At 44.5% G+C, this 24328-nt stretch overlaps 1 protein-coding gene across 4 annotated transcripts in view; it reads left to right on the forward strand.

Annotated features, from left to right (window-relative positions):
* The window catches only part of LOC117358015 (centromere protein J-like), a 324580-nt gene that overhangs the window by 253957 nt on the left and 46295 nt on the right, over positions 1-24328 (forward strand). For 2 of the 4 annotated variants that reach the window (XM_033939403.1, XM_033939405.1), the window contains exon 17: positions 16459-16599. In XM_033939403.1, the coding sequence (XP_033795294.1) occupies positions 16459-16599 (141 nt within the window). Of the gene's footprint in view, positions 1-16458; positions 16604-24328 lie in introns of those variants that run through there. The other 2 variants (XM_033939406.1, XM_033939407.1) reach the window with 2 other exon arrangements.

Below are 24328 nucleotides of genomic sequence, written 5' to 3' on the forward strand. Positions count from 1 at the left end.
TTTATGTTTTCTTTTGTTCATGAAGTCAATGAACTAAACCCTGAGAAGGGTCTGTGAACTCAATAAATTGGGACTCAATTTTATTTTGAACTTTATTGTTCCTGACCTGTTTTTGTGGTTCTTTATTAACCAACAAACCAGCAGGACTTCCAGCATCTTCTGGAAGCACGAGGACCGCAGGCTATTCTGGGCGCTGACCGGGGCCATCCGCTCAAGCCGGCACCGGCGGTGTCACACTGGCTCCCTTAGTCCCTTGCTGCCCCCCCTTCCCTTCCCTTCCCTTCCCGTGGTCCTGACAAACCTGCCGACTGAAGCAGCGCAGCACTCTACACATGCTACTCTGGCACGTCCCTGATGACATCATCAGAAATGCAGCAGAGCAAATCAGGGCAGTAGAAGACCCCGAAGCAGCATGTGTAGAGTGCTTTGGACACTGCTGGAGTGGGAAGGGGGGGCGGTAAGGGACTAAGTCAGTCAGACTAAGTCAGTCAGACGGTGGGAAGGGATGGGAAGGTCATATCATAGAAACATAGAAACATAGAAATAGACGGCAGATAAGGGCCCACGGCCCATCTAGTCTGCCCACCTTAATGTCCCTCCCCTACCTTTGCCCTGTGAATAGATCCCATGTGCCGATCCCATTTGGCCTTAAAATCAGGCACGCTGCTGGCCTCAATCACCTGTAGTGGAAGACTATTCCAGCGATCAACCACTCTTTCAGTGAAAAAGAATTTCCTGGTGTCACCTCGTAGTTTCCCGCCCCTGATTTTCAACGGATGCCCTCTTGTTGTCGTGGGACCCTTGAAAAAGAAGATATCTTCCTCCGCCTCGATGCGGCCCGTAAGATACTTGAACGTCTCGATCATGTCCCCCCTCTCTCTGCGCTCCTCGAGCGAGTATAGCTGTAATTTGTCAAGCCGTTTTTCGTATGGTAGATCCTTGAGTCCCGAGACCATCCGGGTGGCCATTCTTTGCACCGACTCCAGTCTCAGCACATCCTTGCGATAATGCGGCCTCCAGAATTGCACACAGTATTCCAGGTGGGGCCTCACCATGGATCTATACAATGGCATAATGACTTCCGCCTTACGACTGACGAAACCCCTTCGTATGCAGCTCATGATTTGTCTTGCCTTGGATGAAGCCTGCTCCACTTGATTGGCAGACTTCATGTCCTCACTGACGATTACCCCCAAGTCTCGTTCTGCTACCGTTTTTGCTAGGATCTCGCCATTAAGGGTATAAGACTTGCATGGATTCTGGCTGCCCAGGTGCATAACTTTGCATTTTTTGGCATTGAAGTTGAGTTGCCATGTCCTAGACCATCGCTCCAGTAGGAGTAGGTCGTGCATCATGTTGTCGGGCACTGAATCTTCGTCTGTTGTGCATTTGCCCACTACATTACTCAGTTTGGCGTCATCAGCGAATAATGTTATTTTACCTCGAAGCCCTTCTGCCAAGTCTCTTATAAAGATGTTGAATAGGATTGGGCCCAAGACTGAGCCCTGTGGTACTCCACTAATCACCTCCGTCATTTCGGAGGGGGTGCCGTTCACCACCACCCTTTGGAGCCTACCTCTAAGCCAGCTCCCAACCCATTTCGTCAATGTGTTACCTAATCCTATAGAACTCATCTTGCTCAGTAACCTGTGGTGTGGTACGCTATCGAATGCTTTGCTAAAGTCCAGGTACACGATGTCCAGGGACTCCCCAATATCCAGCTTCCCCGTTACCCAGTCAAAGAAGCTGATCAGGTTGGATTGGCAGGATCTCCCCTTAGTAAATCCATGTTGTCGGGGATCCCGTAGATTCTCCTCATCCAGGATCTTATCTAATTGGTGTTTGATTAGAGTTTCCATTAGTTTGCTCACTATCGATGTTAGACTCACTGGTCTGTAGTTTGCTGTCTCCATCTTTGAGCCGTTCTTGTGGAGTGGAATGACGTTAGCCGTCCTCCAGTCCAACGGGACGCTGCCTGTACTAAGGGAGAGGTTGAAGAGCGCGGACAGTGGCTCCGCCAAGACATCACTCAGCTCTCTAAGCACCCTGGGGTGCAGGTTGTCCGGCCCCATTGCTTTGTTAACCTTGAGCTTTGACAGCTCACCGTAGACACTGCTGGGCGTAAACTCAAAGTTACTAAACAGGTCAACTGAGCCAACCCTTGTCTGTAGCTGAGGGCCGAGCCCTGGCGCTTCTCGGGTGAAGACTGAGCAGAAGTATTCATTTAATAGTTGGGCTTTTTCCGAATCCTTTTCCACATAGTCTCCGTCTGGTTTCCTAAGACGTACAATCCCGCCTGAGTTTTTTCTTCTATCACTGATATACCTGAAGAAGGATTTATCTCCCTTCTGGATGTTCTTTGCTAGAGACTCCTCCATGAGGAATTTAGCCTCCCTGACTGCTGTTTTGACGGCTTTTGATTTGGCCAGGTAGTCTGCTCTAGAGTCCTGCTTCCCTGATTGTTTGTAAGAGATGAATGCTTTTTTCTTCTCCTTGATCAGGTCTGAGATCTCCGCAGTAAACCACTGTGGCTTCTTGTTCCTTCGCCGTTTACTTACTGATTTTACATAGCGGTTTGTTGCTTCTTGTATGGTTGCTTTCAAAGTCGACCACATGTATTTCACGTTATCGGTTTCTTCTTGGCTTTGTAGCGCCTGGTGAACAAAGTCTCCCATTTCTTTGAAATTTGTGTCCTTGAATATCGTGATGGGAGGGTCAATGGTCAGGACCATGGGAAGGGAACGGTGGCGTCAAGGGACTAAGTGAGTCAGTCAGACGGCGGGAAGGGATGAGAGGGTCAGACCACGATGGAAGGGTCAACGGGGGTTCAGGTGCTTCGAGGAGGGTTTTTTTTTATTTGTCTCTCTCTCCTTGGATGCTGTCATTCTTTCTGTCTGTGTCTTTTCCTGGCCCCCTGTCTATCTTTATTTCTAACTCTATCCTCTTCCCTCAATTCTGCATGCTGCTCCCCCTGTCCTCCACACTTCCATTCAGTGTCTGTCTCCCTCTTTCTACCCCTTCCATCTACTGTTCACCCTCTGTCTTGCCCCTTCCATTCACTGCCCTCTCTTCTCTTTCCATCCAGTGTCCGCCCTCTCTCTCTCTGTTCCATATGGCCTCTCTCCATCTCCTCCTTCCTTTTCCCTTGGTCTGGCATACCTTCTTCCCTCCCTCCATGCCCTGCCATCTCTTCTTCCCTCCAAGCCATTATCTCCCCCTCTGCTCCCTTTCCTCCTAGAACTACTTCATCGGGCAGCAGTAGCATTCACAATTCATTGCTGTTGCTGGCTTCAGGTCTTTCTCTCTGGCCGGTCCTATCTTCATGAAAACAGGAAGTAGGCAGGACCGGCCAGAGAGGAAGGCCTGAAGCCCCAACAGCAGCGAATTGTAAACGCTGCTGCTGCCTGAAGCACCCGAGGCAGACGCTTCTCTCCCCTCCCAGCCCAACCCCCGCTGACTCTGCGACCCTCCCAGCGAGATGACTTTTAATAACAAACCTCCCTCTAGCATTGGCAGCCGCAGCATGTTAAACAGCCTGCTTCCCGGCTTTCTTCTGCCGTTGAGTCTCTCTGTCGCGTCATTGATGACGTCATCAGTGACGCGGCAGAGGGACTCAACTGCAGGAGAAAGCCGAGAAGCAGCCTGTTTAACGTGCTGCGGCGGCCAACGCTGGAGGGAGGTTTGTACCGGTATGTGCAGAAGCGATATGAACCTCCCCCTCCGGCGCATCCTCCCACGATCCTGAGTCGGCCACAGCGCTCGAGTCTGTTTCTCGCGCTTTGTCTGGCCGCCGCATATGCACTCTGGCCACAGACCTACAGATCACGGAACAGGGATCACGGATCACGCAGGTCTGAGTGCGCATGCGCGGCTAGCGTTTTATTATATAGGATATAATTTTCTATTAATCCAAACATTTGATAAAAGATCAAAAACCCTCCCACCCCTACCTTCTCATTTGCAATTGTGTTATTAAGGGAAAAATGTTATCTACTTATTACAATAATCTATTAATGGGCCCCAAACATCTCAAAATTTACTAAAATGTCCTTTCTGTGTAGCTAATGTTCGTTCCGTTTTATATATATATGACACCAGAAACTGTAGTTTAATCTGCTGCAATTTTTCTAATTAAATGTAATTTGTTCTATGGCAACTTGTGGCAAAGCTAGCTCTCTTCCTAGCTTTGGCACAGGGCTAGTGAGGAAGATCAATAAACCCCTATGTAGGAGAGCCGACCAGGTTGGCCCGGAGGATTTGTAAGCGCTGACTTCCCTGGGACTAACCTTGAGAAGCCAGACAGTAACTTCCCAGGGGAGGTCAGGCTGGTGTCAGGTAGAGAGCTGCACGGGAACGGGGACGACGGGAATCCCGCGGGACCCGCGGGCATCCCGCGGGTTTTCCCTTCGGGTCATGGGGATCCCGTGGGGACGCCCCTAGGGTCGCGGGGATCCCATGGGGACGCCCCCTAGGGTCGCGGGGATCCCGTGGGGACGCCTCCGAGGGTCGCGGGGTTCCTGCGGGGCTGGATGTACTCAGTCGCGCGGCTCTTCTTCTCCCTACCTTCTCTGCTTGCAGCACAGAGTCGAACGGAAGTCTTCCCGACGTCAGCGCTGACGTCGGGAAGACTTTCGTTTGGCTCTGTGCTGCAGGCAGTGCAGGTAAGGAGGAGAGTAGCCTCGCAGTTCGAGTGGCTACCAAGGGAGGGGGCGGTCCACCCCGCCCCGCCACACCCCGCCCCGGTTGCAGCACAGCCGGCCAGGTCCCCTTACTTTTGTGGCACTTCCCCGACCGACCGACAACAGCCCCGGTCCGACAATCCTCCCTGCCCTGTAGCCGCGAATCTAAATTATCTTCTTACAGCAGCTGTAATAAGGTAATTTAGATTCGCGGTTAAGGGCAGGGAGGTTTGTCGGACCGGGGCTGTTGTCGGTCGGTCGGGGAAGTGCCACAAAAGTAAGGGGACCTGGCCGGCTGTGCTGCACCCGGGGCGGTAGAGAAGGAGGGGGGAGAAGGACGCTGAAAGGCCATGGGGAAGACGGGAGGGGGGGGGAAGGACGCTGAAAGCACATGGGGAATACAAAGGGGTGGAGAAGGATGCTGAAAGGCCATGGGAAGGGGGGGGGAAGGACTCTGAAAGCACTTGTGGAAGACAGAGGGGGGAGAAGGATGCTGAAAGCACGTGGGGAAGACAAAGGGGTGGAGAAGGACGCTGAAAGGACATGGGGAAGACGGGGGGGTGAAGAAGGACGCTGAAAGGCCATGGGGAAGACAGAGAGGGAGAAGGACGCTGAAAGGCCATGGGGAAGACAGAGGGGGGGAGAACGACGCTGACAGGACATGGGGAAGATGGGGGGAGAAGGACGCTGAAAGGAAATGGGGAAGAGAGAGTAGGGAGAAGACGCTGGCAGGGAAGAAGACAGATGCCAGACTATGGGGGGAGCGGAGAAAAGAAGATGGGTGCCAGACCAATTTGGAAGGGGGAAGAAAGGGAGAGGCACAGTAACAGAGCAAATGGAAGATGCAGAAGGAAGAGAGACAGTGGATGGAAGGAATTGAATGAGAACATGAGGAAAGCAGAAACCAGGCAACAAAGGTAGGAAAAGAATTATATTTCTTTTTTTTTATTTTGCTTCAGGATAAAATAGTATATTAGTTGTGTTGATAAAAATTTATAAACATTAGAGGCTCTGGTAGAAACCTGTTTGCAAAGTATGTATTCTTCCCAATTAATATTTTCAAATTAATAAAGTCTTTTTGCTTATTTGTAAATGGGTTTCTACCAGAGCCTTTAATTCAGTAGCATAATTAAATGAAATAACTATTTCTGAAGTTTATAGGGACGGGCGGGGACGGAGGGGATTCCTCGCGGGGACGGGTGGGGACGGAGGGGATTCCTCACGGGGGACGGGTGGGGACGGGTGGGATTCCTCACGGGGACGGGTGGGGACGGGTGGGACTTTGGCGGGGACGGGTGGGATTTCTGTCCCCGCGCAACTCTCTAGTGTCAGGCTACTCTCCAAAGCCTGCAGTTAGGGCTCAAAGGAACCCGGGAGTTAAGAAACTTCAACTCCCAGAAGGCCAGGGTCAGAACAGGAAGTGGTCCACAGAAGCAGACACAGCTGCAGGAAGAGTTTTCTCCCTTCCCCCTCTTCAGAGAAGGGAGGGGCGAGTTGAAGACTGTAAAAGCAGGGCAGCTAAGTCACAATGGGGAGGAGCTGAGGAGGCTTCAGGGTGAGCTCGAGAGAAATCTCACCTCTCCTGAACTGAATCCTGAGGAGCTGAGCCACGACTGGGACATGGTGGACATGTCAGGAGTGCTTGAGACTGAAGCTGAGAGACAGCTACAAATCTGTGAACCAATGGACATTGGTGTATCTACTCTGCCTAGCGAGGGTTTTGAGGCAATGGACACAAACTGAGCAAAGGTGGGAAGTGAATGGCTATTTTTTTGTTTATCTTATTTTTCCTTGCTTAATAGTTTTCAGTCTAAAGTGGCTTATATGCTGGGTGTCAAGTCAAAAGCGCGCCGGGCCAAAGGCACGAGCAGACAATTGAGCGCAGCGCGGAGGCGCACACCGAAGAAAATTACTGTTTTTAGGGCTCCAACGGGGGGGCGTGGGGGGGAACCCCCCAATTTACTTAATACAGATCGCGCCGTGTTGTGGGGGGTTGTAACCCCCCACATTTTACTGAAAACTTTACTTTTTCCCTGTTTTTAGGGAAAAAGTTAAGTTTACAGTAAAATGTGGGGGGTTACAACCCCCCAACGCCGGCGCGATTTGTATTAAGTAAACTGGGGGTGCTCCCCAACAAAACCCCCCGTCGGAGCACCTAAAAACAGTAATTTTCTTCGGCGCGTGCCTCCGTCTTGCGCTCAGTTGTCGGCGCGCGCTTTTGTCTTCCGCGTTGTTGTCTATGAACCTATATGCTGAACTATGTGAGCTTATCAAAGCTAGTCTCTGAAGCACTGCAATACTAGGACTGTGGCATGAGCCAATTTAACATTGCAAACCACAGAGCGTTTGTGGGGGTTTTTTCCCTCTTCTCAGCACAGCTGGAAGCTAATTAGGAGAAGATAAGATTCTGGCAGAACGGCAAACACAGTGGAGCTCCTTTTAAGAAGGGTTCCTTATCTGCAGGCACTCCCTGGCAGTGCTGCTGTTAGCTGTTAGCTGTTTTCTTTTTGACTTTTTGTAAAAGCTTTACGTTATCTTTACTGCAGGAGTGTTGTTTGCAGGAGTGTTGTTTGCTTCTCTTCTGTCCTTTCTTGATGAAGGAAGTTTGTTGTGGCTACCCTAAAACCATAGAAGGCTGGTGAAGAGGACTGTGATATAAAGACTAGAGTCCAGTAAAAAAAATGTTTGTTTGATTCATTATTTTGGAATTAGAGCCAGGCTGGTGTGTGTAAATTGAGCCATCCTCGTCACTCTTTAATATTTATGATAAATATATAAATACGACAACACCATAGCAAATGGGAGTTATCTCTGGTACATAAGCTGATTTCATATGCGTAGCGCAACGGGATATCAGATATGACCTACGAGTATTAGCATTCTTCGGTTTGTATTTATGTCATTTCCTCATTCATCCCTGCGTAATGCATTTTTGTATATGTTTTATATATAATGCTTTTTTTGTGATTTTCTTATTCTTTTATACTTAATTAAATAATTTAAATAGTTTAAATGAACTTAGCTTCATAGCGAACATGCTTCAACTTTAGAATGAAGCTCCCCAGTGCCAACGCGTTTCGCACATCTTTATCAAGGCTGGGGATCTAAAAAACGAAACAGGCAACAAGCACTGATTAGAATAACTTATCTCTATACTTCAAACATAACCCATCAAGTTTAACATACCTCAAAGATTTACAAACACTACTTGTCAAGCCAGCGGCATTCAGGAAAAGAACCCGAGGCTTGCACACCTCCCATTAAATACCCCCCCCCCCCTCCCTGACATCATATCCTGCAGGCATAATCAAAAAACCGGCAAGCTGAAAAAGCCGGCTAAACGGAGCAGCTACCAAAAGAACTGCTCAATAAGCAGCAACTAAACAAAACTAAACTAAACAAAGGAAACAGGATCAGGAACATGGACTTTAAATGTCAACCTGAGCCAGCCAATCAGATGTTTCATTGAGCCCCTCTGGAGCCATTGAGTTTAAAATAAACATCCATCTGAGTTCTTTTAAATTGAGATTCCTATCAAAATTACCTCCCTCCCACCCAACAGAAATACTATCAAGAACTCTCCATTTTAAATCACTTAAAGTGTGACCACATAGCTGCCAGTGACGAACCAAGGGGAAAGCTTCATTGTGAGTGTGCACTCGTGATTTGTGCTCAGTCAAACGTGTCCTAATCGCTCTCTTAGTTCTACCTATATATAACTTAGGACAAGGACACTGTATAAGGTAGATGACAAGATCTGAGTCACAATTAGTTTGAATTCTGGATCGGTAGATGACCCCAGTAGAAGGATGGATCCATGATTCACCAGCCATGGTGTACGCACACCACTGGCAACGGCCACATGGGAGATGACATCCTACCGATCTAGAATCAATGTCATTTAATTTGTTATGATTAACTATTTCTCCTATATTTTTCTTCCTTTTAAACGAAAAAATGGGGCGCTCCTCCAAGGTAGGATTGGCTAATCTAGCTATGTGCCAGTATTTCATGATTATCTGAGTAGTAGTGTGGGCAAGAAGGGAGTACAGCTGAACAAAGGCAATCCCTTCAGTGGAGTCAAGATCTTTTTTCTTTTCCTGAAGGAGCCAGTCACGATGGGCATATTTGGCTCAAGTATAGGCTCTTTTAATAACCTCCCGGGAATACCCCCGTTAGTAAAATCGTTTTTTCATTATTTTGGCTTGGATCCGGAATTCATCCATAGAGTGACATATTCGACGTAGCCGTAAGAACTGACTAATAGGAAGACTCCTTCTGAGACCTATAGGGTGAAAACTATGGTAACGAAGAAAACTGTTCCTGTCTGTAGGTTTTCTATATAAAGTAGTCAGCAGTCTATCTTGCTCCTTAAATATCTTAATATCCAAAAAGGAGATTTCTTGAGTGGCTATGGTGGCAGTGAACTGGATATTGACGTCCTGTTGATTCAATTCCTCAATGAATTGATGAAGATTATCCATCGTGGAGGACCATACACAGAATATATCATCCAGTTAGCGTTTCCAGATGACAACATGCTGGAACAAGGGAATTTGGTAAATCTTATCTTCTTCCAAAGCAGCCATGAATAGGGTAGCCAACGAAGGAGCCAATGATGCTCCCATGGCTATTCCATGATGTTGCAAATAAAAATCTTTATGGAAACGAAAATAACTACGAGTTAGTACAAGAGTAGCCATTTCCATCAAGACCTCTGTAGATAACTGAGGACGAATCGTCTGCTGAGAAAATATAGTCTGAAGCAATGGTAAAGCTTGATCCACAGGAATCATAGTATATAAAGCTGTGACGTCAAATATCACCAACAGCCAATGATCTTCAATCTCCTGCATATCAGAAAGGAGCCGCAGCATATGTGTGGTGTCTTTAATAAAAGATTTCACAGAAGAAAGTTCCTTTTGAAGAAAAATATCAAGGAACTTGGATAACGGTTCCAGCGGTGAATTTTTCATAGAGACGATTGGACGTCCGGGGGGGTTGTTAGCATCTTTGTGAATTTTCGGAAGAAAGTATATAAATGGAGTGACATACCAATTTGGGTTCAAAAAATTAGCCTCTTTTAAAGTAAGCATTTTAGACTTATAGGCTTTAGAGATCAACAGGGAAATCGTACTTTTTAACTCCAATACAGGATCTTCATTTAATTTGGAGTAAAAATGAGCATTATCCAATTGACGATGAGCCTCCTGGATATATTTTTCTCTCGGGAGGATTACAATACCCCCTCCTTTATCCGCTCGAGTAATAATAAGAGAGGTATCATGTTGAAGTTCTTGCAATGCTGACCATTGGTCATGAGGCAGGTTGAATTTAATAGAGGATTGGTGATGATTATATATATATATATGAGAAATAGTTAATCATAACAAATTAAATGACATTGGTTCTAGATCGGTAGGATGTCATCTCCCATGTGGCCGTTGCCAGTGGTGTGCGTACACCATGGCTGGTGAATCATGGATCCATCCTTCTACTGGGGTCATCTACCGATCCAGAACTCAAACTAATTGTGACTCAGATCTTGTCATCTACCTTATACAGTGTCCTTGTCCTAAGTTATATATAGGTAGAACTAAGAGAGCGATTAGGACACGTTTGACTGAGCACAAATCACGAGTGCACACTCACAATGAAGCTTCCCCCTTGGTTCGTCACTGGCAGCTATGTGGTCACACTTTAAGTGATTTAAAATGGAGAGTTCTTGATAGTATTTCTGTTGGGTGGGAGGGAGGTAATTTTGATAGGAATCTCAATTTAAAAGAACTCAGATGGATGTTTATTTTAAACTCAATGGCTCCAGAGGGGCTCAATGAAACATCTGATTGGCTGGCTCAGGTTGACATTTAAAGTCCATGTTCCTGACATAAATACAAACCGAAGAGTGCTAATACTCGTAGGTCATATCTGATATCCCGTTGCGCTACGCATATGAAATCAGCTTATGTACCAGAGATAACTCCCATTTGCTATGGTGGTGTGTGTAAAGCCAAAGTGGCCAGGTTGGCCGGGAGCTCTATGTTTTCTACAACTTGTATTGAAACTACTGCTATTGGCTATCAATACCTGGACAAAGTAACCAGAAGTATAAAAATAAAATACAACTTTATTTTTCTGACGTTCTTGGAAGTGTGTGACTTTCTTTTTCCCTTTGCCTGATTTACCTGAGAACATTGAACCTACTGTTTTACCTTAGGCGGTTGCCTAAGAAGGCCTGAAGGATTCCCTGGTTAAAGGGTACACGCTGGGAGCAGTCAAGGTCACTTGGAACATAGCTCGCTGCAGTGATCAGGAGTTCATGGGATGTGACAAACTCCTGCTCAGTCTTATTTTTAACTGATCATGGATTAATCAAGAACAATATTAATTGTGATTGATTCTGATCCTGACAGTAGCCAATAAAAGTTTGAATCATAATTAAGTTTTCACAGGGCCTGACTTAATCAATTATAGGAGAAAGAAGACCATATCAACCCTAGTGGATAGAGCTGAAACCTCAGCACCCTGAGTTTGCAGGTTCAGTTCTGCTCTTTGTGACCCTGGGCAAGTCACTTAACACTCTATTGCCCCAGGTACATTAGTCAGATTGTGAGCCCACCAGGACAGATAGGGAGAAATACTTAAGTGGTTTACATTCAGGTACTCAGGTTGTAAGTGGTATATAAATAGTAAAATAAATACATAAATTGGAATCATAGCCATATTAGCTAAGAATAAAATGCACTCTATAAAATTACACAATCCACCCAAGGTCCTCGCAAAATCCACATGAAGGAGAGCACAAGAATTGCTCCTTTGCCATGCTCCTTTGTCAGCACAACAGTTGGCATACGGTGTCTCTGGTGCTGACTCCCTCTTCAAATGCTCAAAGACATGCTATGATGCCACAGTAGGCAGAACTAATGCTATCTTGAGGAGTGGGGTCAGGATCCTATTCCCAGACTGCTAAATCACACAGCTTGGGTCCTGATATTATGGGGTTTGTACAGTCACAGCCTGATGGTATAGGGTCAGTGTGTGAAGTCCACATAAGACTTAAGTCCTACTTATGTCAGGTTATTCCAATAATTCCTGCATGGCTCTTGGTGGGTTAGTTGTATGTTTGTTCAGAGGCCTGATCCATAGTAACACTATTAAACTGAGACCCCTCTGAAGAGAGGTTTTGAATGAGACATGATTTGTTAGACATACTGACAGCTGGGCTAGTTTACTGGCAGGTAAGAAAAATGTTACACTTTATTTTGACACCTCAATGTGGAGTCGTGGGGGGGATGTATCACAGCTTTACGAATACAAATTATTGAACTTTCTGAAGAAAGATCCCCAAGACATAGTGAGGGAAGCTGGCGACGCCTGGGGCGGAGAGAAGCTGGCACCCAGCATCCCCCTTGACGATGAGGAGAGGGGTTCCTTTAAATGCATCTTCTACTCCCACTCCCGGTAAAGACCAACAGTGAGCAGGATCTCCTACCCGCTGCTTACAATAGCTCAAACCTGTCCTCTATGTAATATCCTGTTCTTCAAACATGAAGTTAATCAGAGGCAGTGCGAAGGAATCCCTAATCACTGCTGGCTAAGAACAGAAGACTATAAAAGGTACCATGTGAGGGAATGCATTTAAGAACTCTCCCCCGCCTCATTGCTGGCTGGGGGGAGGAGAGATGCTGGGCTGCTCTGCTGCTGCTGGGTAGCATCCCTGCCAAGTCAACACCTGGGGCACTCTTCCTCCCTGCCCCGCATTCCTGCATGGAGGCATGGAACAGACTTCTGGAAGAGGTGGTGGAAACAGAGACTGTGTCTGAATTCAAGAGGCCTGGTATAGGCACATGGGATCTCTTGGAGAGAGAAATAGATAATAGTTACTGTGGATGGGAAGACTAGATGGGCTGTTTGGCCTTTATCTGCCGTCATGTTTCTATCAAGTATTGTGGTAATATTCTAGGGACTGGTATATTTATAACTGTTTATTGAAAGCTTCTAAACCGCTACTAATGACTGGGGAGTCAATTCAAAGCGGTATACATAGCTTTTGTAAGGGTGTTACAATATAGAGTTAGCGTTTTCTGAAATGCTTTTCAATACAGACACATTTATACCATAATCAATCATCCTATATATATACACATATATTACTAGTATCGTACACTATGTTCAAACTAAATCCTACTTATTTGCATACATAATATCTGTATTGTATTGTGTTCTGTGTTCATTTTAGATTTACATACATCCTGATAATTCTATTGATCTGTACTTTGTTTATCATATCCTCAGCAATTCTGGGTATCTCTACCTTGTTCACCCTATTGTGTTCCTAGTGGGGACTAGCCAGCTCTCTCCTCTATGTTGCATTATGTTGAACTTTCCAGTGTCCTTTTCTAGTTTTAATTCCTTCGGAAGGGTGTTCCATCACTGAGAACATTCTTGTCCTGAAACCTTTAAGGTTTCAATGTCAAACACTCTCTCACACTCTTATGACCTTGATAGTGGTATCTTTCAAGGATCAGTTTTATCTCTGATCCTATTTAACCTTTATCTTAGTCCACTACTGATCATAATCTAATTGTTTGGACTCAGTACTTATGTTTACACCAATGATATTCTTTTTGTGCATGCGGTCTTTTGATAGTCTTGGCATGACTACTGTGAGGCTAGGGGCTCTAGGTGGTCACCCTACCCTCTGAGGATAGTACTGCATTTCAGTATGGACACTATTTTTCTTTTTTTTTTTTAGAAAAGGCAATATTATTTAAGCTTTTGCTGCAATGTAGTTTAGCAACTTGCTGGGCAAACAAAACAAAATACTGCAGACTTTGTACACGATGCAGGCAGACTTTATTTATGACGAATAAAACATTTAAAAACCTTATTACCAGGCAAGGGACCCAACACGGTCCGTGTTTCGTATAATCTTCATCAGGGGTCCAATAAGTGACATGCTGAGGAAATCTGAAACGCTGGTGACACCAGCGTTTCAGATTTCCTCAGCATGTCACTTATTGGACCCCTGATGAAGATTATACGAAACACGGACCGTGTTGGGTTGCCTGGTAATAAGGTTTTTAAATGTTTTATTCGTCATAAATAAAGTCTGCCTGCATCGTGTACAAAGTCTGCAGTATTTTGTTTTGTTTGCTCTGGATTGTTTTTCACTGCAGACAGTTGGACCATTGTTTCTTTACTTCGGTTGGGCTTGCTGTTTAGCAACTTGCTATCAGTTTTTTTGCATTTAGGATGATTACCTTATTTTTTGCTCCATAAGACACACTTTTTTCCCCCAGAAAAGTGGGTGGAAATAAGGGTGAGTCTTATACAGCAAATACCGCACACACACAGCCCCCCAGTACCTTTATGCAATCCTGGGGTCCAGCGCTGCATCAGCAGCCTCCCCTGCTGGATGGCTACCCGAATCCTCATCTGCCACGGCAGTGAGAGGCAGGTGCGAGCCGCTGCGCAAATGGTGTTGTCAGCTGAGTCCAGCGCTGCATCGGCAGGCTCCCCCATCTGCCGTTTTAGTGAAAGGCAGGCGCCACCTGCCTGGTCCTGCGCTGCCGCCCAAATGGTTCCATTGGTTCTTCTGAGACTCGCGGGAGCTGATGGCACCATTCGAGCGGCAGCGCAGGACCAGGCAGACGCGCTCGGGGCTCGCGCCTGCCTTTCACTTCTGCTTCAGATGGGGGAGCCTGCCGATGCAGTGCTGGACATTCAGGTGGCGGCGCGGGACCAGGCAGGCGCACTCGGGGCTCGCTCCTGCCTCTCACTGCCATGACAGATGGGGACTCGGGCGGCCGTCCAACAGAGGAGGCTGCCAATGCAGCCCTGGACCCCAGGATTTCATAAAGGTACTGGGGGGGGGTCCTGCAGAAAGGTACTGGGGGGAGGGAGGGAGGGGAGGTCCTACAGAAAGGTACCTGGAAAGGGAGCCCTCCTGCTGGAATTATAGTAAATTAATCACTAATTTAAATTTACAACAAATGCACAGCTGAGGCAAGAGGCCTTGTGCTGGACATGTGAATTGCTTTAAAGAAAATAAAAAAGAGGAAATAAAAAAGTAAAGGTATTAGAGATGTGCATTTTCCAAAGCTGAGCAGGAAACAGAAAGACTTCCCTGCCTGCCCTGTCCCGGTCTACCACTAGACTACAAGAGGGGGGACAGGGTACAGAGCCTAGCAAGGAGTGTGGGGTTGGGTGCAGAGCCTGGCAGGGAGAATTTGGTTCAGAATGTTTTTTTCTTGTTTTCCTCCTCTGAATCTAGATGCATCTTATGGTCAGGTGCGTCTTATGAAGCAGGGAAAAATAAGAGCTGTATGCAATTTGGTTTAAATGGGTTCCAATATTTGTTTCCAATATGGAGACCAAACTGAGAATATCCATGTTATGTGATCAATTTAACATACAAACTAGCTATATCAACAACAAATTACCAAAGTCAAATTCTTTAGACATTCATTTTCCTACTTAGTTGTAGTTAGCACTTAGATCAAGGGTTCTCATTCCAATCCTTAGGATACTCCCAAGATAGATTTTCAGATATGCTTGCGAGAGATTTGCATACAGTAGAGGTAGCACTTGCAAATGTATCTCCTGCACATTCATTGTGAATATCCTGAAAACCTGAATGGCTGGATATGTCCCAAGAATCAGGTTGAGAACCCCTGTCGTAGACTAAGAACAAGTTGTTGAAAAGTTGGAGGCTTACAAAGGATCCCTGAATTAAAAAGAGGATAGAATTGACACGACTATACAGATCAAGAGTTATAACTTCATTTATGATGAGTAGGAATGTGCAGGAGTGGTGCTTAAATAACAGCCCCAGCAGTAAAGCCAAAGCCTGACAGACTTCTACGGGCTAGTTCAAGTAAGTGGTAAGACAGATAGGCTGGAGTTAGCTTAGACAGTGATTCCAGTGGTAGGGCAGTGAGGCCTATGACAGGTAGACTTCTACAATCTGTGTCTAGTGTGCATCAATATTGATCAGGTGCAAGAATGCACATTTTCCCACATTTACCGTATACAGTTGGAGTACAAGCCTTGCCTATCACAGGGGAGAAGGGAAACATTTTATGGTGGAACTGAGCAAGTAAAATGAATAATTACTGGATTGTTGGTTTAACATTGTCTCAAAAATGAATGGGACTGTTAGTCAGACTGTATGAACCACAAATGTCTTTATCTGCCATTATTTACTATGTTATTGTAATATTTTGAACTGTGTTCTGTCCAAGGTTTGAAGTGTGCTTATACATATACTTCTGTAGCATATTTAACTGGTTTGTTTCTGTAGTACTGTCAGGATTCTGGGAAAACAGATGCCTTTTGATGACATTAGAAATTACTGTAGTTTATAGTTTCAGACAGGTACATGTGACGCCTGATTCTGAATAAAATGTTTAGATAAATTATAAAGCAGTGTGCAATATACTGAAGAAGGAGGCAAGTGACCTGAAAGGTGAAACTGACTTTAAATCGAAACTGTAAAAAATTTCAGTGTAGAGCCAATTGTTCACCCCAAACCCTAACTCCTTCATGCTATCAAAGAATGAAGAAATTTGTCTGTCATTCTGACAGATACTGAGGTGTTTCCTGATTTGGGGTCCTGAACAGAATATATACAATTCAGACCTGCAAAAGACAAGTACTAAGGTCGGAGTAAGAAAGGTTAATGGCTAGAGATTGAGTGGAATCTGAAGTAGACATGAAGAGTCAAGATAATGTCATCTGACAATCAATACTGTACTGCAATTCTTATTTTCCTCAGGTAGAGCAGCTGTTAACTGATGGACGTAGGATCGTCACTTTCTGTAATGGTACCAAGAAAGAAATTAGTGCAGATGGGAAATCTACTACTGTGACTTTTTTCAACGGAGATATTAAAAAGATCACGTCGGATCAGCGTGTGGTCTGTAAATAATTTATTTAAATGTGTTTTTTTTTAAGTAAGTAAATGGCATCTAAGATATAAAAGATGTTTATCCGTGCAATGTTATCAGGTGGTCAAATATAATCTATTTCAGTGCCTAGAGAGTAAATGAATCTTGGGAAAGATCTTGCTTTAGTTGTAACAATAGGGGCAAGGGTTGCAAGGAACAGTGATTCTCCTTAGGCTCTCCCAGGGCCAGATGATCTGTCAGTCAGTAAGGGTACAGGGAAGCCAGCAGTGTCTCTGGACAGATGATTTTGTGGGTGTCATCTTTATGTACATCGCTTAAAATTTTTAGTTGTGATTAATTGCACAAGTCAATTGTAAAAGAATGCAGCCCATTTCTCCTCTTCCCTCTCCCAAATAGTGCAGCACCCTCCATCTCTCTCCTTCCCAGAAAGTACATCACCCTTCTCCCCATCCTTCCCCAACAATGCAGCTTACAAATTTCTTCTTTCCATCATATTGAAGTGAAACTGTCAAACTTTAGCATCCCAAAGAATTAACAATTCACATTATTCTGTTACCATATCATCCCCCTGACACACAATCAACTTGTGTAGTCCCCCATGGCACACAATATCCTTGCCTTGCATAGTCCGTTATCCACAGACACATTCAGTAGCTGCGCTGTTCACTCTCTTCCCCCTCTCTCCAGCTGAAATCATACTGCAAGAGGAGAGAGGTCTTATAGTTCACATAAGCAGTCAACTGCAGGAAGCAGCCTAATATGTAGCTATTCACTCCTCTTGCAATATGATTTCAGTGAGGGAGAACGCGTGAACAGTGCAGCTGCTGCCTGTGATTTCTCAACTCTTACCAGCAGCATTACTTGCTTTTAGGAGACTCCCAGTGACACCAGCAGCTCTTGAGGAGTGTGGGGATATCAGCAACACCAGCAGCTCTCACAGGGATGGGGGTCAGGCAACAGCAGCTCTGAGGTGGGGGGAATGGATCAGCAGCACCAGCAGCAGCTCAGGGGAGGGTGGGGGTTCTCAACACTAGTAGCTCTGAAGTAGGGGGTGTCAGCAGTACAGTTCTCAGGGGAGAATGTGAGTGACAGCAGCAGCTCTCATGGGGGAGGTGGTTCAGAGGCACCAGCAGCTCTGGGGAGGAGGGGATCAGCGACATCAGCAGCTCTCATGGGGAATGAGGGAGTGATGCATCAGCAGTTCTCTGGAAGATGGGGAAGTAGCAGCACTAGCACCTTTTTTGGGGAGAGCAGTGCACTAGCAGTTCAGAGGTAGAGGGTGTTCAGAAGTGGCAGCAGCTCTGAAGGGGCTGGCAGCATGAGGGAGAATTGGCAGCTCAATGATGAGTCCAACATCCATCCGACATCTTCAGCAGTGTTCAGGTGATTTCATTTCTAATGAAGCACACCAGAAGTGAAAGGGAGGAAGCATGGCTGTGGCATGGGAAGCACTTTGATAGTAAGCCTCCCCATATTAATCTCATTAATTTTTAACATTAAATAATGCACTAATTGCATTATTAACGTGTTAATTGTTGAGCCCTAATTGATTATTGTAATACTCTTTATACCAATCTTTTCAAAAGTCCTATACAAAGGATTCAGCTACTTCAAAATACTATTGCAAAAATTATTTTGAACAAATCTCGCTACAACAGTGTCACTCCATTAATGATATCTTTACATTGATTTCCTGTAAGAGCCTGAATTGGTTAAGGAGGCTACTTCTCTGATAGAGGAACACAGTAATATCCTTGTATCCCTCTTCAGACCTCCTCTACAAGGTGCTAGAGCAGAGGGCAAGGAACGTCCTCATTCCTAGTCTACTCACAATAGGAATCTCATACTCGGCAAAGACAGTAGAGGGCCCATTAGACCTGATCTGCTCTGCAGCCAAAACCTGAGATGGTTAGAAATGAGAAGCACAAGTGGAAGAACAAATGACTAGAAATGTAAGGAAGGTAGACAAAAATTGTTTCAGGCATATTAGTGACAGGAGAAAGCCTAAAAATGGAATTGTGAGACTGAAAGATGCTATGAAATGCTAGGTAGACAATAAGGAAAATGCAATCGTGCTAAACAAATACATCTGTTCTGTGATCATGGAAGAAAATCCTGGAGAAGGACCATGATTAGCTGGCAAAGATATATATATATATATATATATATATATATATATATATATATATATATATATATATATATATATATATATATATATATCACTCCAGAATATTGAGGAGCTCAGAGAGGTTCTGGCAGATCCTCTTAAAGATTTGTTTAATAAATTCTTTGAGATGGGAGAGATTTCACAGGATTGGAGAAGAACAGATATAGTCTCTCTTCCCAAAAATGGTGAGAGAGAAGAAGCTGGAAACTACAGGCTGGTAAGCCTCACTTCGGTTATTGGAAAAGTAATGGAAGCACTGCTGAAAGAAAAGATAATAAATTTCCTGGAATCTAGTAGGTTACAAGATCCTAACAACATCGTTTTACCAAAGATAAATTGTACCAAACAAATCTGAATTCTTTGATTGAGCAACCAGAGAACTGGATCAAGGACATGTACTAGATGTAATCTACTTATAGGAGGCTCTTGGATAAATTTTACAGGCTGAAGTTAGGACCCAAAGTGGTGAACTGTATTAGAAACTGATTGATAGATGCTAGAGGGTAGTGGTTAATGGAATTCACTTGAAGGAAGGAACAGCGAATAGTGGAGTGTCTCAAGGATCAGTGCTGGGGCCAGTTCTGTGTCAATATATTTTTGAGCAACATTGCTGAAGGGTTAGAAGGTAAGGTTTGTCTTTTTATGGATGATGCTGAGATTTATAACAGATTAGACACCCCAGAGGGAGTGGAAAACATGAAAAAGGATCTACAAAGTTAGAAGAATGGTCTAATTGGCAAAATTCAATGCAAAGAAGTGCAGACTTGGGGAGTAGAAATCCAAGAGAGCCAAATGTGCTAGGAGATGAGAGGCTGATTTGCACAGACAGGGAGAGGGACCTTTGGTGATAGTGTTTGAGTATCTGAAGGCATCAAAACAGTGTGACAAGGCAGAGGCCTTAGCCAGAAGGATGCTAGGCTATATAAAGAGAGGCATAACCAGCAGAAGAAAGGAGGTGTTGATACCCTTGTACAATTCATTGGTGAGGCCCCACTTGTGTTCAGGTTTGAAGGCCATATCTTTCTATGGCTGGAGTGGGCTTTGACAACAACTTCAGTAGTTGGAATCTAAGAACAATGCCAGGTGGACTTCTACAGTTTGTGTCCCAGAAATACCAAAGAAAGACAATGATCAATATTTTATTTTACATTCATTGTTGGTTTTTAATCATGAAATTTGGGGAATTAAAATCTTGTTATGCAATATTTATGCCCCTAATGTCTATAGCCATAAGTTTGTTTTCCACTTTGTTTTCCCAAGTGTCTGGCTATTCTGATTATAAACTTATTCTGGGAGGGGACTTTAACATAACTGCAGACCCCAATATAGACTGTAAACCACCTAGAAAGAGAATGAAGGATCTCAAAATGAAAGGGGTGAATTTTCTATCCCAGCAATTAGAATTAGTTAGTGCATGGAGAACACTTCACCCATATGAATGATTACACTTTTTACTCTACTGCCCTACTCTACTGTCCATAGCACCTATGCCAGGTTGGACTACATCTTAATAGATAAGAGGCTTTTTTCTATGGTACAGAGCACTGACATCGATATAGCAATAGTGTCGGACCATGCCCTGGTAGGAATATCTTTAGCACTTAAGCTATTAATGATTTCATGTAATTTTTAATAGAGTCCACATCCCTACTTCTTAATCTTCTTAATGACTCAAATTTTTCAGAGCACCAACATAATAAGGATAATTATAGTCTGCACAGTAATGCAAGACTATAATATACTTGGACCCCAGAATTGCGTGGCATATCCCTAGAGCCATAACTGCTAGATGTATGAATTTTTTTATATAAACAATAGAACATTGCAAAACTGTGATGGTGTTCTTTAAAGTCCATCGGCTTCATGTAAACTGTAATACTGTACATGAAAAAATCAAAATAAAGCTAGAACGTCAAAATTTTTTTAAACATAGGATTCTTTTTACAGAACCGCAGTAGGCACATTCCTGCAGCAAATGCACCAAAGTCCATTCAGTTCCTATGGGCTTAAGTGCATTTACTACAAGAGAATCGCTGCTGCAGCTTTCTAAAAGAGGCCCATAGTCTTGGATGAGAACTTTCTGAAAAGGTAAGTTTTAATTTGCAGAGTATTAAGGATTGAAAATTGAAAAAGTGATCCTTAAGTAGCCACCTGAAAAAGATTATAGCTTGAAATTTTAGATGAAGAAATTAGATACTTCATAGGAGACTTTTTTTTTTTTTTTTCTATTTTGGGCCTCTGTCCATAGCAGTGGTCTCAAACTCGCGGCCTGCCAGGTACTATTTTGAGACTCTCGGTATTATAAAGAATGATTCTTTATGGAAAACTTGTGCCTTAAGTGTCCAGCAGCCACATCTGGCGATTGCTGTAACCTCACGCAAGCGCTTTCCTGCATCTGTACACAATTGTGAGGTGGAGTCCAATTGCATGCAGACACAGGAAAGCGCTTGCGTGAGGTTACAGCAGTGAGGCGGGCAATGCTCTCAAACGTAAGGTAATCATTGGAGGCAGTGCAGCTTGTGCGTGTGTCTGGTGCTGGAGGAGGTGAGAGCTGAAGGCAGTTGCGGATGCGACCGCCAGACATTTAAGGCACAAGTTTTCCATAAAGAATCATTCTTTATAATACCGAGGGCCTCAAAATAGTTGGTCCAAAATCTTTGTCTCTTGCAGTGATACTTTGATAGTTTTTCACTTTCTGCATGTTGAACTGCTTTCAGCTGTGTATAACTGAAATTATCAGAAGCAATTAAGGAAAGATTTATAAACTATATGACAACTTTGCATGAGGTAAAACTCGTTATAGTTACTATACCGAGTTTTACCTCATTCAAAGTTGTCATTGTTTTAATAAGACATTAAGGGCTCCTTTTACTAAGCTGCGTTAGGGCATTAACGCGTGGAATAGCATGCGCTACAATGCCATGCGTGCTAGACGCTAATGCCAGCATTGAGCTGGCATTAGTTCTAGCCACGTAGCGCAGGGTTAAGAACATAAGCCGTGCCTCTGCTGAGTCAGACCTGAGGTCCATCATGCCCAGCAGTCCACTCAAGCGGCAGCCCATCAGGTCCAGGACCTGTATACTAGCCCTCTATCTATACCCTTCTATCCCCTTTTCCTTCAGAAAATTGTCCAATCCCTTCTTGAACTCCAATATCGTACCCTGTCCTATCACTCCCTCTGGAAGCGCGTTCCAGGTGTCCACCACCTGGGTGAAGAAGAACTTCCTAGCATTGGTTCTGAATCTGTCCCCTTTTAATTTTTCGGAATGCTCTCTCATTCTTGTAGTTGTCGAAAGTTTGAAGAATCTGTCCCTCTCCACTTTCTCTATGCCCTTCGTGATCTTATAAGTCTCTATCATATCCCTTCTAAGTCTCCGCTTCTCCAGGGAAAAAGCCCCAGTCTCTCTAATCTTTCAGCGTATGAAAGGTTTTCCATACCTTTTATCAAACACGTTGCTCTCTTCTGAGCCCTCTCGAGTATCGCCATATCCTTCTTTAGGTAAGGCGACCAATATTGGACGCAGTACTCCAGATGCGGGCGCACCATCACCCGATACAATGGCAGGATAACTTCTTTCGTTCTGCTTATAATACCCTTCTTGATTATTCCTAGCATTCTATTTGCTTTCTTAGCAGCCGCTGCGCATTGTGCTGATGGCTTCATTGTCATGACCACTATTACCCTCCAAGTCCCTTTCTTGGGAACTCTCACTCAATAACAGCCCTCCCATTGTGTAGCTGTACCTCGGGTTTCTGTTTCCTATGTGTAAGACTTTGCATTTCTCTACATTGAACTTCATCTGCCATCTCGTCGCCCACTCCCCTAGTTTGTGTAGGTCCCTTTGTAAATTTTTGCAGTCCTCTTTAGTCCTAGCCCCATTGAATAGCTTGGTGTTATCTGCCAATTTTATTACTTCGCTCTTCGTCCCCATTTCTAGATCATTTATAAATACATTGAATAGCAGTGGTCCAAGCACTGACCCCTGCGGAACACTACTTGTGACCTTCCTCCAGTCTGAGTAGTGGCCCTTCACTCCTACCCTCTGCTTTCTGCCCGCCAACCAATTCCTGATCCATCTGTGTACGTCTCCTTCCACCCCATGGTTCTTTAGTTTCCGAAGTAGGCGTTCATGGGGTACCTTGTCAAAGGCTTTTTGGAAGTCTAAGTATACAATGTCTATGGGGTCCCCTTTGTCCATCCGTTTGTTAATTCCTTCGAAGAAGTGCAATAAGTTCATCAGGCACGATCTTCCCTTGCAGAAGCCATGTTGGCTTGTTTTCATAACTTTATGCCTCTCTAGATGCTCCTCGATGCTATCTTTTATCAGCGCTTCTGCCATTTTCCCCGGAACCGAGGTCAGACTTACTGGTCTGTAGTTCTCCTGGTCACCTCTCGATCCCTTTTTAAAGATGGGCGTAACATTGGCTATCTTCCAATCCTCCGGGATCACGCCTGTTTTCAGGGATAGATTACAAACCTACTGTAGTAGTTCCGCTATTTCCTCCTTCAGTTCTTTCAGTACTCTAGGGTGGATTCCTTCCGGGCCCGGCGATTTGTCAGATTTTAATTTTTCTATCTGCCTGTGTACGTCTTCAAGGCTTACTTCCATGGATGTTAATTTCTCTGCTTGGTCTACTTTGAAGATTTGTTCATGTTCTGGTATTTTGGATGTGTCTTCTTTTGTAAATACTGATGAAAAGAACATGTTTAGTCTTTCTGCCACTTCTTTCTCCTCCTTCACCATTCCCTTCCTATCTTCATCCAGCGGTCCCACCTCCTCCCTAGCCGGCTGCTTCCCTTTAACATATCTGAAGAACGGTTTGAAATTTCGTGCTTCCCTGGCTAGCCTCTCTTCATATTCTCTTTTTGCTTTTCTAACCATGAGGTGACATTCTTTTTGATACTTCCTGTGTTCATTCCAGTTCTCCTCGGTTTTGCCCTTTTTCCATTTCTTGAATGAATTCTTCTTATCCCCTATCGCTTTCTTCACTTCTTTAGTTATCCATGCTGGGTCTTTTGTTCGGCTCTTTTTGCACCCTTTTCTGAATCTGGGGATATACCAATTTTGCGCTTGGCTTACCGTGTCCTTGAAAAAAGATCAGGCTTGCTCTACAGTCTGCCATTTCTTTGTGTTGTTCCTGAGTTTCTTCCTTACCATTACCCTCATTGCTTCATAGTTTCCTTTCTTGAAGTTAAAAGTTTTCGCTGTGGTTCTCTTTTCCTCTGGTATTCCTACTTCAACTTTGAACTTGATCATGTTATGATCGCTGTTTCCCAATGGTCCCACTACTTCCACATCCTTTGCAGGACCTCTTAGCCCATTAAGGATTAGATCCAGAGTGGCATTTCCTCTCGTCGGTTCTGACAAGCTGATCCATGAAGCAGTCCTGTATAGCTTCCAGGAATCCGGTCTCCCTAGCGCATGTTGAGTTTCCAAGACTCTAGTCTATTCCAGGATAGTTGAAGTCTCCATAATGATCGTGTTACCGTTTTTGCATTCCCGTTTCATCTCAGCTTCCATTTCTTCATCGGTAGTTTCGTTTTGCCCAGGTGGATGATAGTACAG

Source organism: Geotrypetes seraphini, chromosome 3 (assembly GCF_902459505.1).
Source record: "Geotrypetes seraphini chromosome 3, aGeoSer1.1, whole genome shotgun sequence".
NCBI classification, from domain to species: Eukaryota; Metazoa; Chordata; class Amphibia; order Gymnophiona; family Dermophiidae; genus Geotrypetes; species Geotrypetes seraphini.